This window comes from Pleurodeles waltl, chromosome 1_2 (assembly GCF_031143425.1).
Source record: "Pleurodeles waltl isolate 20211129_DDA chromosome 1_2, aPleWal1.hap1.20221129, whole genome shotgun sequence".
Classification (NCBI taxonomy): Eukaryota; Metazoa; Chordata; class Amphibia; order Caudata; family Salamandridae; genus Pleurodeles; species Pleurodeles waltl.
The window spans coordinates 1,191,611,940-1,191,627,598 of NC_090437.1; the positions used below are offsets into that span (position 1 = coordinate 1,191,611,940).

At 41.7% G+C, this 15,659-nt stretch overlaps 1 protein-coding gene and 1 long non-coding RNA gene across 3 annotated transcripts in view; one reads left to right on the forward strand and one right to left on the reverse strand.

Moving 5' to 3' along the window:
- The window catches only part of HGFAC (HGF activator), a 600,748-nt gene that overhangs the window by 421,674 nt on the left and 163,415 nt on the right, over positions 1–15,659 (reverse strand). Inside the window, exon 4 of the mRNA XM_069203474.1 lies at positions 6,628–6,695. Within this exon, the coding sequence (XP_069059575.1) occupies positions 6,628–6,695 (68 nt within the window). The remainder of the gene's footprint in view (positions 1–6,627; positions 6,696–15,659) is intronic.
- The window catches only part of LOC138249525 (uncharacterized), a 456,612-nt gene that overhangs the window by 313,251 nt on the left and 127,702 nt on the right, over positions 1–15,659 (forward strand). The gene's annotated exons all lie outside the window — the stretch shown is intronic.

The window sequence follows — 15,659 nt, forward strand, 5'->3', positions numbered from 1 at the left end:
ATATGCAGTTTGCGAACAGCCCCCTATGTATGTTATCTAGGAAACAAAAAGATTGCCTTTTTATATCTTGGTTAGCTTGATGTTTTTTGTTCCATCAAATTGTGTGTTTTTGTGTCATAGTGTGTGAAGGAAGACCAACAGGGCTTTATAGTATATTTTTCATACCCTATGAAGGTGGCTGATGCCTATTTTAGGGTGCATTTCAACCACTACGATACCACCCATAATTCTTTCATTGTTCTATACCTCTTTTGGGATATGTTGCCGCCTACCAATTGGACCTTCTGCTTGAATGTTCTATGCCACTTGTGTGACATGGTAATGCTGTAAATCCACTAATATTGATATGGAGGTGATAGCACGGGAATCCTTGACATTCCAACTTTACCCAGTAAGTGATGAAAACTGATGTGTGCAATGTTATGTCACAATTTAAAGCACCCAGGGTCTGATCCCATAAAATCTTTCTACTTATGGCCAAAGATTTGCCGCAAACTTGCGGGTGAAGCCTGTTTAGCCCAGATGGTGAGACACTTGCTGCCCTATTTTCAGGGAAATTGTGGCATGTTTTAGAGTTGTACCTCATTCATAAAAACCTTTCATGTTGCTTATGGTCCTATGGTTATTCATAAGGAATAGCCTTCTGACAAGCTTCCCGATGGCATAAGAATGATATTTATTTTACCTAATTTATCACAGTTGACTGACATTGTTTAGGACTTAATTGCTATCAATGTTTGTAGAAATCTAAATGTGGCAGTGATTAAGGCTTACCATTTCCTGAGTTCGGATCATTCCCATGTTTGATTCTATTACTAATGTTTAGTCAGTTTGAGAAAATAGCAGAGCCTTCATTGAACACTGACAGTAGGTCATTGCACACTCTGATAAATTCATAATCATAGTCTCTTGTGATAAGCCTCATGGATCCAGTTTATTTTAATAAATTTAAGGGCTAGTTGAAGACTTTTATCTCACAAACAGAAACTGTGATGACAACTTTCACAGCTCTTTGTAAATATTACATATTATTTAAAGTGATTTGCCTTAGTTTATTAAAATAAGGAACCTGGTGATAGAGAGATTAGAAAATAATGAAATAATTGACAAAGTAAAAGGTATAAATCAAGAAAACCATTTAAAACAAATACGATTTTTGCAACTCATAGTTGTAAGACAAATTGAGTATCTAGCTTTGTTCGACATAGGCTATATGACTGGGTCACCTCTTAGTGTCACTTCAAACTACATTTCATGAGCTGAATATTTGCTTGTTGAAGAAATATATTATAAAATCAGACAAAGAATCATTGTGACTGATAAGCAGGATTCTCTCCCAGAAACATCACTTTTTAAACTGAGTTTCATCTGATTCACCCTGCTCACCCTGTTCTAATTTTTATACCTACTTTGCACCATAGACATTAGGGTACCTCTACCTTTGCAATCAATGTCTCATGGCCCCACCAACTGCTTGTTTGCTTAAAGATAAAATATTTACTCGCATATGTTAATAATATGGATTTTTCCATAGCTAATAGTCAATTTCTAGTCTAAATCTGCATTAAATCTCTCACCAGGTCTTGACGAATTTCAAAAACTAAGGAAAGGCTTGTGGTGGATCAATTGTGAATTAATCGGAATTTCTCAAACTATTTAAATCATGTTTTTAGTGTGGTTCTGGGATACGTCATGTGTAAACACAAATGGTTTGAAGCAGAGTTTTAAACTCACACAGAACCATGCCAAACTGTTGAATCTTTTTTTAAACACATGCCCAACTTACTTTTGGGGTTACCCAATCAATCGGTAATTGTTAACATACATATAATTCCTGACCTTCAAATTATTCAAGCATGTAAACTGGTGTGTTATGTGTATTCAGCTAATTATCACTTTTCTGACTGTGTGTCAGCTCCACACAACTGTTACAAAGCTCATTCATAAGAGTGGGGGCACTACCCTGTCGCTCCAACTTAGCCTCCATGATGTCTGAGCTAAGAGCCAGAAGTGGAGCAGCTGCTCACAGGTCTGCAACTTCAATCCAAATCTCTCAGTTGGATGATGAAGACTGAGCCTGGTAATGCCATGACATCCTCAATCTGACCCGCAGCATCCCAAAAATAAAGCTGAAGGATGGAAAGAAAGGACAAAGATGGGATGGGGTGAGAACAGAACTCCCCTCACTCCTACCAGCACTCCTTTCAGCCAATCTTCTTTGTTTACCCTGCTTGCAGACCCTCACTAAATAACAGAGAAAGAAATAAGGAATCCTCTCCCCTTACATTTATGTTGGTCATTTTGGAATCCCAACTGGATTTTATTAATGAATAGTTTAACGAATGACCCCAAACCCAGAAGCACAACAAGTGTAATTTCTCTGTCAAATCCCTAGCATATAAACATGAGTGGCACTCTTGTTTTCCTTGGTCTCTTGGGTGTAGGGACACTAAACTTGCATAAGTGTCCAGGGGTATCTATTCAGGAATCAACTAAATATGCTACTTCTGTGTTTTGAAAAGGATTTTCATGAAATGACTGTTTGCTCTACCTCAGACACAAGAAAAATGTCCCTCCTTTGGCTACTATTTAGACATAAGCCATCTAATTCTTTGTGAAATAACTACACAATATAAACAAAGGAAGCAAGATTATATATTTGTCAATTTCCTACCCCCTAAGAAATCAATTGTCAGTACAAGCCTTTCTGTATAATATAAATATATCAAACTATCATTTTGATAGACTACTTCTATAAACTAAGGTATTATATGTATGACTGTTCTGCTGGGGTACCGAGCATATGGATCCCTCAAATGTAAACGTGGGCCTGCATCTGCATATCTGCATGCCCCCGGCAGAGGGCAGGTAAGCGCCCTCTGTGCCTGCAGTGTTGGGGTGGGGAAGCATTCAGAATGTCTTGTCTGCATCACATGACGTAGATTGTCTGGAGTTGAAATTGCAGTAGCCATGGTGGTAAGATACATAGGGTGGGTGAGTGGCCACAAGCGGATGTCGGGACCCCTGCAATATCTAAGACACAGAGTAACCCTATAAGGGTGGCATCACAATAGTGCCGGCCCAGTGCTGGCTTGTGATTCACCATGCCCCAGATGGGGTATGAGTGCTGGAAGGCCTACAGGGCCTCTGGTCACATAGGTGGCTTGAATGGGCATGGGTGCAAGTCAGGCCACCCCAGAGCAGTGCGACAAGCCTCTATAACCATGACATCCAGAGGAATAGGGGAGTAGCTGAGGGCTATCAGGGCTGGCCACCACAAAAGCTATTTGAAGATGGGGAGAGGTGGTGGTGGGACCAGAGGGCCCACAATTGGCACATCAGTACAAGGCATGTGGTGGGAGAATGTCATCAGAGAATGTGCCAGTAAGATAAAGAGTTCAGTTGTGGAAGACCCACATATACATAGGTTGAAATAGGAGAGTGACCATGGTTTAGAGCAAGAATCCCAGTAAGGAGGGGCTAGGTGAGCACATCAGATGCCCTCATCAAGGTGGATTAAAACAATCAGCAGATTGTGCAGGCTGGCACACTATCGAGAGGGTAGAGGTGGAGTGGGCCACTCCCACCTCAGGAATATTGGGAGAAGCCCTGAATTTAGTTCTGGAGAAAGAGGTTCTTTGCAAGACGGAGTACAGGATGTGGCATGGGCAATTAAATTGGTGGAGGTATAATATCAGGTCACAGACATGACGTAGTGGGCCTAGAGCCCGTGATCAATGAAAAGGATGACAAGATAGCAGCCTAGCTGTGTAGTAATGATTACTCTGGAGACAGAGGAGAACATCTACAGAGGGGAGAGCTTAGAGGAAGCAGAAGGCGATGGCATGGGTCATGGCCGCACCTCAGACAGAACAGCTCCCCTAACTTCAGTAATAAAAAACCTAATGAGCATCAGCAGGTTCAGTGACAGAGACAGTGAAGGACATTTAGAGAAGGTTATGCAAGCAGGGAACAGAGGAGAGAAGCGAGCTGCAGCCCACAACACAATGCTGAAGTCTATATAAGGGACAAGAGTATGTTGTCATTGGGAAGAGCAATGGAGAAGTGAGATCCTGGAGATAAGAGATCATAGTGGTCCTCTTGTGCAAGGACAGACAAATCCAGGATGGGACAGAAGTGTATTGGTGATTGGTACGATATGTGTGGTCAAGATGTTGTGGACAAGGACATGTGTGAGGTAAAAAGAAGGCCGAAGAGAGATGTTGAAAAATGGAGGTGAAATTTTGATTTGGAAGGCTTTCAAACTTGGTGGAGTAAGTGGGACATGTTTCTGGAAAAAAAGGCAAGAAGGAGATGGTCATAAAAGAATGCCAACAGACAGTAAAAATATTGGCTTATATTGACATTGCTGTACCTCTGGAGGACATTTACTACTGTGTACAAAAGATTTGGGCAAACAGATACACAAATCTATTAAAACTATTGCACAGAGAAAACTAGGCGCAAGGAAGGTTCAAAGGCAGAAGAAACGGTGCTGTCCAAGATACCATGAATGCCAATCATCAACAGCAGCATTTACAATAGATTCAGTGAGAAGTTCCAAAATAGCAGTGTGCCTCTATTTATGTATGCGGATGTCAATAGAATGGGATTATATATGTTTTGGCTGAGTCACTATGGTGTGGAATTTCAGGCTACCAGAAAACAGAATCCAAAAAAATGGTAGGTGTTGGTGGTAAGGGTGGCAGTTAGTAATAACAAGCTGTGCTTATAGCTGAATACAGAGCCCATGCAGTCAGTACTCACTGCTAGTGGAATGACTTTGCTATATGTGTCTTATCCCGAGTGTGCCAGTATGGGGGTGGGGGAAGCTGGTCAACAACCCATGGCCAGTGCAGGAGCATGCTGGAACTTTAAATTGGGAGTATGCTATCGTTTCCCACATAGGTTTAGACACAAATGTTAATATCTCACACTGTCCAGTTAGTATTTCAAAACAATACCACAAGGTCCAATCTTTAAGGCTGCACTGGTATATGAACAATAGTAATTAATGCAATAAGGCACTGACCTCCTTGCAGGGGGGGGGGGGGTTTACAGTACATACATCTAGTAAATAAATTGTGAGTTTTCTTTGCTTCAGTTTTTAGACCATGGCTACCACAGCAGAACTCTTACTAGTATTTTAACACAAAAGAAAGTGACTTGCTGAAAGTCTCTCTACTTATACAGTACTGTGCAGTACACCATTTATTCTTCTTCATTCCTTATGCTAGTTCAATATAGCTACTTAAATAATCTAGAAACAGTCATTTGTAACCCTATGCCTTCTGCAGACCCTTTTGAATCACAACTTGTAGATAGGGGACCCCCAAGGCATACACTCTATATAAACTCAGCACATTTAATTTCTCTGCAAATGCATGCCTAAATATGAGAGTGGCTACACAGTGGTATAAGACAATCACAAATCAGTAGGTAATCATGTGAAATCAAACCTCTCAGCAGAAGTGATGGAACAGAAATAGTACCTTGGTTGACACGGGCCTCAGACAGACACATGGCAGCAAACAAGCTTGGTATGGAAAAAACTAGAATCCATCCAGAGTCATTGTTTCAAAAGGTGACAAACACAGTGATTGCATAAAAGTTAGAAGACCGGGTGCTCATCATGCCAGAGTACATATTTCCTAGTAGAAAGTAGCACTCTGCAGGTGGAAGCATTTCAGCTGTGCTGAGAAGTGCAGGCATTCCACTGTTTACTAGAAGTGTAAGTGCATAGATTCTGTAAATTCCTGCCCAGGTAAAACAATGGCAGGGAGAATGTGCAGCCTGGATGGACTCTTTGGGAATATATGCATTGATCACAGAGTGATTAGAACATTGGCTCTATAAGGCCCATATTTATACTTTTTTTGAGTGGCATTTGCGTCCTTTTTTGATGCAAAAGCGGCGCAAATTTACAAAAGAAAATTGTATTTTGTAAGTTTGCGCCGCTTTTGCATCAAAAAATGACGCAAATGCGGCGCTAAAAAAGCATAAATATGTGTAAAATTTTATGGAAAATCATGAGCAATTCAAAGAGTTTTGGTCAAAAGCTGAATACTAGTTTAGGTTAGAGTGTGTTTGAATGCGAAAAGTGACTGTGCACATTCACACATGCTATGGCTTGAACGGCAGTCAGCCGCTGTCTATAAACGTTTTAAAATGCTTAGTTTTTAAACATATTTTTATTAATTTAATTTATACATACATGAAATAAATTGGGGAGGCAATACAGTAGTATCATTATTACTTGTTGAAACAATTATCATTATATGAGAAACACACTGAATACAGTTATTCAGCTAAAAATGCTTATGATTATTGGCAGACAATCCTTGGTTAGAGGTACGGGTACTCCTGAATAGCTGCCGTAAATTCCCAGGATTCCAGGGATGACAGATTAAGAACCGCTGATCTAGAATGCTCAATAGTCTAAGACATATTTCATGAATCCATACAATACTTTCTATTGCATTATTTTGTTCGAAATAGGTAAAAAGGTTAGAACAAGTAAATAGTACATAGACAAAGACAATGGATATTAAAAACAACAATGTTCACCAAGCATCAGAGCTGCTTTATGACACCATAAGAGTGAAGAAGCCATGTGGAAAGGCTTACCTATTTCATCAACAATTTCACAGAGGCCCCATTCTCCATCACGATCATGGTTATGAGTAGTTGCACACCTGAAAATATTCAATTAGAAATGTATAATATGTTTCGATACTCTAGTGAGTGATTCAAATGAGAAAGTCTTGATTTTCGTACAAGAATCTTGTTCAAAAACTAACTGTGCAGCACAGCGCTTGACATTGATTATAGGATGAAAGTGAAAACAGTAATTGCTCCGTCACAATAACAATTCTGTGGAATTCGTAATTAATGGCTGGCTACAGGTTGAATTTGTTTGGTGCCATCTACAGTACATTATTATAAGCATTATGTAATTCAGGGAGCAGTTTTGTGAAAAATAGAAGAATGAGGCACAAAAAGATAAAAAGAGAGGGTGGAATCAGATCACAAAACTGAGAGTTTGAGAAGTTTCTAGAAAAAAGAAACTTGAAAAACAAAAATTTGAGAAATGAAATAGTGGGGCAATAATAACTGTACAATGTGTAAAAAAAAAAAAATTTAGACCACAAGCCTGTAATCCAGTAGGCCACTCTGTTTGCTCAGTTAACTATAACTGGTGAATCAGTGTTTTTTTTTTTTTTTTTTTCTAAGCGTTAGGGCCTGATTATGAGGCTGGCAGTCAGAAGCGGTGGCGATCGGACTCCCGCAGCTATGGCGTTCCGACTGCCACATTACGAAGATGGCGGGCAGACCCGCCAACCTACCGCTGTCCCCGCCAGATCCCGACGGGCTGACAACAGTGCTGACTACAGTGCAGGTGGTAATCAGCCAGGGCGGTGCTGAACTCAGCGCCGCCCTGCTGATTACAACCTTGTACTCCACTAGCCTTTTCATGGCGATTCAACCGCCATGAAAAGGCTGGTAGACAACAAGTGCAGGGGTCCCCCTGCCCAGCACCCTCAAAATGCACTTCACTCCCTGCATGCGGCAGGATTGCCACCAGCTCTATTATGAGCCAGCGCCAATGCTGCGGCACCTTTCGCACTGGGCTGACCGGCGGCAGCCCAGTGGGAAAGTCGTGATGGGGCCGGCAGGGATGTCGCCAGCATGGTGGCGACCACACCATTGGGAGTTTGGCGGACGGGTTTTCCGTCTACCAAACTCCTAATCGGTCCCATAGTTTTTATATTATTAAAACACCTAACTACACACACCACATTTTTTGTATTGTCCCTTTTTATGCAAGGACAAAATCATTAATTGAGTGTATTACGTAGGCAGGTACTGTCAGGAACTGGGTGCTTGCTGTTTTTTTAAGTTAAAGAGAGATCACCTGCACTTCTGAGCAAAGACCCAGCACTTTTGATTGGAGAGTACTGGCACTTCTCAGAAGCAATCCGGTGCATTTAAAAGTCTAAGGGCCACATGTACTAACGATTTTTCACTTCTCAAACAGCGAATCTGGCTGTTTGCGATTTGCAAAATGCACTTCCCGATGCAGAAACCCAGTTTTGCGATTCAGTAAACTTTTTACCGAATCGCAAAACAGGATTGCGACTCGCAATTAGGAAGGGGTGTTCCCTTCCTAATTGCGACTCGCAGTTCCATGTATGATTGTTTTGTGACCGCGAATGCGGTCGCAAAACAATCGCAGTTAGCGGCAGTGTCACACTGGTGCTAACATATTCGCAAACGGGAAGGGGTCCCCATGAGACCCCTTCCCCTTTGTGAATGTCACTGAAAACATTTTTTCAGAGCTACGGACCACTGCCTGCTCTGAAAAAATTAAACAAAAACGTTTCATTTTTTGTTTTTGTAATGCATCTCGTTTTCCTTTAAGGATTTAAGGAAAACAGGCTGCATTACAAAAAAAAACTGCTTTATTTAAAAAGCACTCACAGACATGGTGGTCTGCTGTCTCCAGCAGGCCACCATTCCTGTGAGGGCCGCTATTTCCCAGGGGGTCGCAAATTGCGACCTACCTCATGAATAATCATGAGGTGGGCATTTGCGACCCCCTTGCGAGTCGCAAATAGTGTCAATGACACTATACTACATACGGTTTTGATACTCGCACATTGCTTGTCACAAACAAAATCTTTGATACATGTAGCCCTAAATCTACACTTCTACATTTCTATTTTATACACTGTGTGAAATATCTAAGAAAGATACTTCCTAAATAGATAATACTGAGGGTACCTTAATATTATTGGACAGCGGTATGGACAATAAAATCTGTTCGTCTGCTGGAAAATATTTGGGTATTACCTTAAAGAGATTGGACTCAAGTTACTTGATAAAGGGTATTGGTGACTGACATATATTTTGTTTATCTTTTGCAATAAAGGAGTGCCATTTATCATTTTTATATAATATTCACAGTCATTTTCGTTCATGTGTTAACTACTGTTGTATTTGCTATTTAAAAAGTTAGATATGAATTGCACTATACTTCAAGTATGCTTGAAAAAACGTAAATAAATGTTGACTAGTCTTGTGGCTAGTGCTGAGCGTGTGTGGTTCCTGTTTGGGAGTGGCATTCAAAACCTACATTTTTTATTGATTATCTGTCTGCAAGGATTGTGTTACATCCTATATGTTTGAAAAATGATATCACAATGTCTTTTCATAATGCCACAGAATGCTGTATGTGTGCCATTAAGTATGTATTTTATCTAATATTTAAATATACTTTAAAATAATGCATTGAACTTATATTAACAAATAATGACGTACGTTTAAATTTGATATGCAATGTCCATATGTATACATGACACACATCTACTTTTATACCTTTTTTGACTTTTGTAAACTGTGCCAATTAACTCGTATGCAATACTCCAGTATTCTCCTAGTTCTGAAGAAGGGTGTCACAATTCACAAACCTATTTTTACGTGAACTTTACCTTAAATGCGCAAAAGAATGTAGTCACACAAACATTTTAATGTGAGACAATTTGCTACCAGGGCTAAGGAGTGGGTGGGAAAAGTGGATATCAGAGTGGTAATGGCTGAAAGTTTGTTAATATCCATAAACGTACCAGTATTCACAAACGTTTCTCTGACCTATTCCAGACTTAAAAATAGTGGAATATAGAGGAAGTGATTTCACTACGTAGAAAATATCCTTACAGAGAAGAAAGAAACAATATAATATTTGAAAATTTTTGAGCGTATCCTTTATGCTCAACAGCACATTGGAAAATGAGTTCCTATATTTAAGCAAATTGGAATACATAATAGCTTCCCAGCAGTAAGCTTGGAAACCAGTGACGTAACCCAAAATGATGCCCCTCCCCGGAAATATGTGATGAGGGGCCCCTGCATTTTCCATAGCTCACAGGTATGGCTTGGACTTTGGCTGAATGGAGAAACCCTGAAGAATTGAGGGGTGGAGTGTAGGGGTGGGCACCTGCGCCGCAGGGGCGGCCAGGCCTGCGGTTGTGTTATGCCGATGCTGGAAACCTGCGCCTTTTGCAAGTTTCTAGGTGTCCTAGGTGGAAACGTTTTGAATTTCAAAAACTTAGACTGCAAAGCTGGATTTCTTCGGGTGCAGATATCTGTTTTCTGTGAATCTGGCTACCAGTCTAGAACCAAAGCTGCTTGGACTTGGACATGCTGAGTAGGTGCTCCCGGCTAGCTGGAGAAAGCAGCAGACTGTCTGACCTTGTCATGTTGATAGCAACATTATTCAAAGCATGGCAGCCAGCAAGACTGTGCAGTGAATTATATACTCAACACTGACCTCTTCTGTGGTTTGAAGATCGCAAGTTTGTCACTTGGAAAGGCCAACTCATCACTCCGTTTTTATGAGGGTGGAAATTGAGGGCCATATATATGTGCATTAGTAACACCAGTTACTTAAGTGACACCTGTATGAAGTGTTCCATAGGACGGAATTATTACTAAATATGATAGTGGCGCAACTCCCATTTGTTGCTTCAGGTAAGGGTGTGGGATAATACTATTAAAATGATTCCCTTGTTTCTAGAGGACATAATAAGGCAGATTTTCTGGACTGGATTGCTCCAAAGTAGATGCTATATGCAATCCTGGTCATGGTAACTTGTGTAGCTTAAGATCTGCAAGGCAACTGAAGACACCATAGCCAAACTTTGGTTATGACAAAAAAAAATGCAGTTGACACTTGGGCACTCATTTCGAGCTTGGCAGTCAGTCTGTCAGCTCATGAGTGCAGCAGAGACATACTCTACTGCACTGGAAGAAGACCCACACCCATGCTTATAGATCTCCGCCAGGGACGCAGACATCGCTGTGGTTTCAGCACAGCCTCCACTACAATGGCTCCATTGAAGGCACTAAGGCCCATATTTATACTTTTTGACGCTAAACTGCGCTAACGCAGTTTAGTGTAAAAAAAGTTAGCGCCGTCTAACGCCATTCTGAAGCGCCATGCGGGCGCCGTATTTATGGAATGGCGTTAGCCGGCGCTAGCAGACCGGCGCTGCCTGGTGTGCGTGGAAAAAAACCACGTAGACCAGGCAGCGCCGGCGTTGGGGAAAATGGCGTTAGAGCGTCTTAAAATGGGGCAAGTCAGGTTGAGGCAAAAAAATCGCCTCAACCCGATTTGCGCCATTTTTTACGACGCCCAGACGCCATTTAAATGACTCCTGTCTTAGTAAAGACAGGAGTCATGCCCCCTTGCCCAATGGCCATGCCCAGGGGACTTATGTCCCCTGGGCATGGCCATTGGGCATAGTGGCATGTAGGGGGGCACAAATAAGGCCCCCCTATGCCACCCAAAAAAAAATAAAAAAAATGTGTTTATACTTACCTGAACTTACCTGAATGTCCCTGGGATGGGTCCCTCCATCCTTGGGTGTCCTCCTGGGGTGGGCAAGGGTGGCAGGGGGGGTCCCTGGGGGCAGGGGAGGGCACCTGTGGGCTCATTTTGAGCCCACAGGCCCCTTAACGCCTACCCTGACCCAGGCGTTAAAAAGTGGCGCAAATGCGGGGGTTTTTGCCCCGCCCACTCCCGGGCGTGGTTTTTGCCCGGGAGTATAAATACGACGCATTTGCGTCGCCGTCATTTTTTTAGACGGGAACGCCTTCCTTGCATCTCATTAACGCAAGGAAGGCGTTCACGCAAAAAAATGACGCTATTTGCCCATACTTTGGCGCTAGACGCGTCTAACGCCAAAGTATAAATATGGCGTTAGTTTTGCGCCGAATTTGCGTCAAAAAAACAACGCAAATTCGGCGCAAACGAAGTATAAATATGCCCCTAAAGCTTTGCTGAGCAGTACCATGAGGGAATGGAAGGTTGTTATTGAAAAACAAAAAAGAAATTACCCCTGAAAAGCTGGGAGTTTTCTTGCAGTGTGGTGGGATAACTTCTTTGGTTTTCTGTTCAGGACCATTAGACTTTACCAGGCAGTGCCAAACAGTAAACTAATATGTCAGAACATATGTCCTAAAAAGGGGGGACAGCCTTTTTGCCATTGGGATGCTGATGAAAGGTTTCTGCTGGCAGACCCAGTGTTGGCTGTGCTGCCGGAAACATGATGGCACTGCCGACAGAATATAGAGTGGGGTAGCCATGAGTTTAGCAGACTGGGCATCTGGCTCATTTATGATGGGATATTCCATTCTCCAAACTTTGTATGAGCCCCTTAGTCTTCTCTTTAAGTCAGCTTTTACATCAGTACAACTGCAAAATTCACCGCGGCCAAATAAACCATAACCAACACTTTTCACCCTGGGGATTTTTCATAGGCTGCATGGGTAGACAATACTGAATGTCGCAATATAAATTGATATAAAACCTGACCCAAATAGATATCAACTGGATATTTGTAATTGTGATCACTGTTTGTTATTATATCGTTCTGTAGCTAGTGGGCTCATTTAACTCTGTACTGAATAAAGTTTGTATGCATTACAATGTATTGTAATTCTCTATAGTTTAGACATCCAAGGGCAATGAGGTGTTCTCCGTTGGTTTACATCCAACAGAAATTATGTAAATTATATCATAAGCTTATGCAAGCAGAATTCAGCCAGAAAAAAACACCACTGCTAATGATTGTCCTCACCAGTAGAAAAATAACTGTTTGCTTTGGCACACAGGAATTTAATTTGCATTTGCAGTGTATTTCTCAGTTACTTTTCAGTTCACTTGTCATTCATTCCTGGCCTGTAGTACATTAATAGGAGCATGCTGGCCATTATTATGTGATGTGCACACTACATGGATCAAGAGTCTATGGGACAGATGTATCAAGCTCTTTTACCAGGACCGTTTGCAACTGCCTAAAGGCTTTTTGCCATGTACCATCCCTATTTTGCGAGTTGGTAACCTGTTACTGACTCGCAAACTAAGGACTGCAACTTGCTATTAGGAAGGAGCGTGCCAAGTGCGTCCCTTCCTAATAGCAACTCGCAGGGCCATCTATGATTGTTTTGTGACTGGGAATGCGGTTGCGAAAGAATCGCAGGTACCACCAACTTCAACTTGGTGGTCCCCCTTCACCATTGTAAATATTTCTAGATTGATAGCATCTGGCATCCAGATATATCTCTTGTATCCTACGCATTACATTCAGACGCTGATTTTACAGGAGGTTCAAGTTTATTGGCATATTTATTTTCTTTTAATTGCATCAATATTCGAGTTCAGCAATTATTATACCTGGCACTCAACGACCCATCTCTGCGCTTCCTGCCAAGCGGTAACAGCTTTATGCAGCTCGCTTTGAAAAGTCACTGATGAATTTCCTCAATTTAAATATTGGGATGACCTGGGCAAAAGAACAGAGTAATTGTTTCAGCGTTTTTCGGGGATTATGTTACTGCACTCTGCAGTCGCAGAGGTATCACTGTAATTAGCAGGTTTTTTTCGCGCCATTTGAACTTAGCAGTCGCATATATTATGCCTAATGACCCCCCTGAGGATCTCGCAGAAAATGAGTCTAAGCCTTTTAGTATTGCAGCGTTCCCATGAAAATTGGCTCATATTTATTCATAGGCAAGTGAGGTTATATTTGCTGCATACTTCATTCTTTTAGGGATGGCATTCTCTGCCTGGAGGGTTCGGTAAATGACTTCAAGACATATGCTCAAGTCACTGTCGGGACATTTTCCTCAGTTCAGATATTCTTAGAGAAATCCATCAAACGCACCTCCTCTCCCTAGTACATGGACAAGGCCACTGCGGGGCAAACACTCACACACTCTCGACGCCGGTGTTTGCCCCACTGTGACTGCATTTTTTTTTTTTTTATTGGGCTGCCTTTACCCCTAGCCCACGCTCCCCTCCCCACGGGCATACCGACATCTCGAAGGTGCTGGTGGCGAAATGTTCGTCCTCACATGTGTGATCATAGTCAGCACACCTACACCCAGGGGTTTCAGGAGACCTGTCAAGAGAGAGGAGCTCTGAAAGATCATGTCTATAAAAGTGTGCTGTCATGCCTAAGCTAAATGCCTCGAGTATCTCCTTGGGATTGTGGCTCTCCGTGAAAATTGTTCATATTCATTGCCAGGGTGGAGCCAGGAGATCTGCTTTAGAAGTCATGATCTCTGGAAACGTGCTCACTGCTAAAAGACTTCCAGTAGCTACAAAATTATAACTCAAGAACCTCTGAATTGTTTCATAATCACTTGTTATCCGGCTTCCCTGAGGATTTGCAGAAACAGGGTAGAGGAGTAAGTGATGATTTCTGCACATGTGGAGGCTCAGTCAGAGAATGACATGCCATGTTCTAGTATGGTTACAAAGCGGAATTTTATAGAGACCTAATCCTGCCGCCGGGCTGATTATTCGCTGCAAGATCCTATTTTGTTGCATACAATGCGACCTTGTGAACAATTATCTGCATTAAATAAAATCATGGCATATATACTTATAGAATTACATATACATAATTTACAAAACTGTCTTGCTACAAAGAATTAACACAAGGTAGCATTTCTATGTATGTTAATACAAAAGGCTCATAAATAGATTTAAGTGATATTGACATATGACAAAGATCCGGGGAATTTTGCTCCACGTGCAAAAAAGCCTGAATGCAAAGAATGCTAGTAACATAGAATGTATGGGGCATTAATGGATTCCTAAAGAGATACAGAGTGTATTCGGGCACTAGGTGAAACAATATTCAAGTCACTACTCCAAGAAACATACCTACTTTGCTGAAGTCGATAAGCTGAGAAACAAATGGAGGAGGCACATGTTCCTTGTCAATTATTTGATTTATGGTAGGGGAGTACTGACGTAGGTAGCCGCAGGTGTTCCCTTTAAACAGTATGACGACCCGGAAGACCTGAAAGGCAGGTACATTATAATGTATTGCTTTCTAGATGGTCTTGATACTTGTCTGGATAATGTGTACACCCTAAATATTGACAATATATATCTTCCTCACTCCATCTTAACATTTCTTTATCCCCTCCGATGCCGGGGAGGTGTGAGGATGCCCGGTCCAAAATTCTTTCTTCTCTTTTAGATCTGAGCGTTTCTCAGTTAAACAAGGGCCCCTTGGATGCGGCCACCAACGCAACCCTTGACTCTTTGGCCGGGTCTGTTTGTATCCAGCAGACCAGCTCTTCATCTTTGTTGGACATAATGCTGCTCATGCAAAAGACTCTTTATGGCATTTTAAAGATCTTGGTGAATATAGGTTCAAACCATGTGGATCAGTCAAAATTTTCAAAAGATATTTTGTCCGAATGTCATAATGCCAGCAATAGCTTGATTGATGCAAATAAGGTATTGGGTCCTAATGTTCTTCCTCATGGAACCTTAGGAGGTCGCAGGACAACCCTACCAGAAGAAACTGGTGCTCCATCAGCATCGAATTCTTCGGTTTTTGTCTCTAAATGCCCAATGTTAGTTAGGAAAAGCAAATATCTTTTTGGTCCCCTTAAGTTTTCCTCTAGCTATTACCTTTCTCACAGACCCAAAGATATGAGAAGAAGAGCAAGACCCCATAATCCAAGTGTAGGTAAAGATTAGCATCCTGGAATGAAAGTACGATCTATACCCCTGACCAAGGGGGTTCCCAGGCAAGTACAACGTTTAAGCCCCACCTTACGGTGGAGTGGCGCTG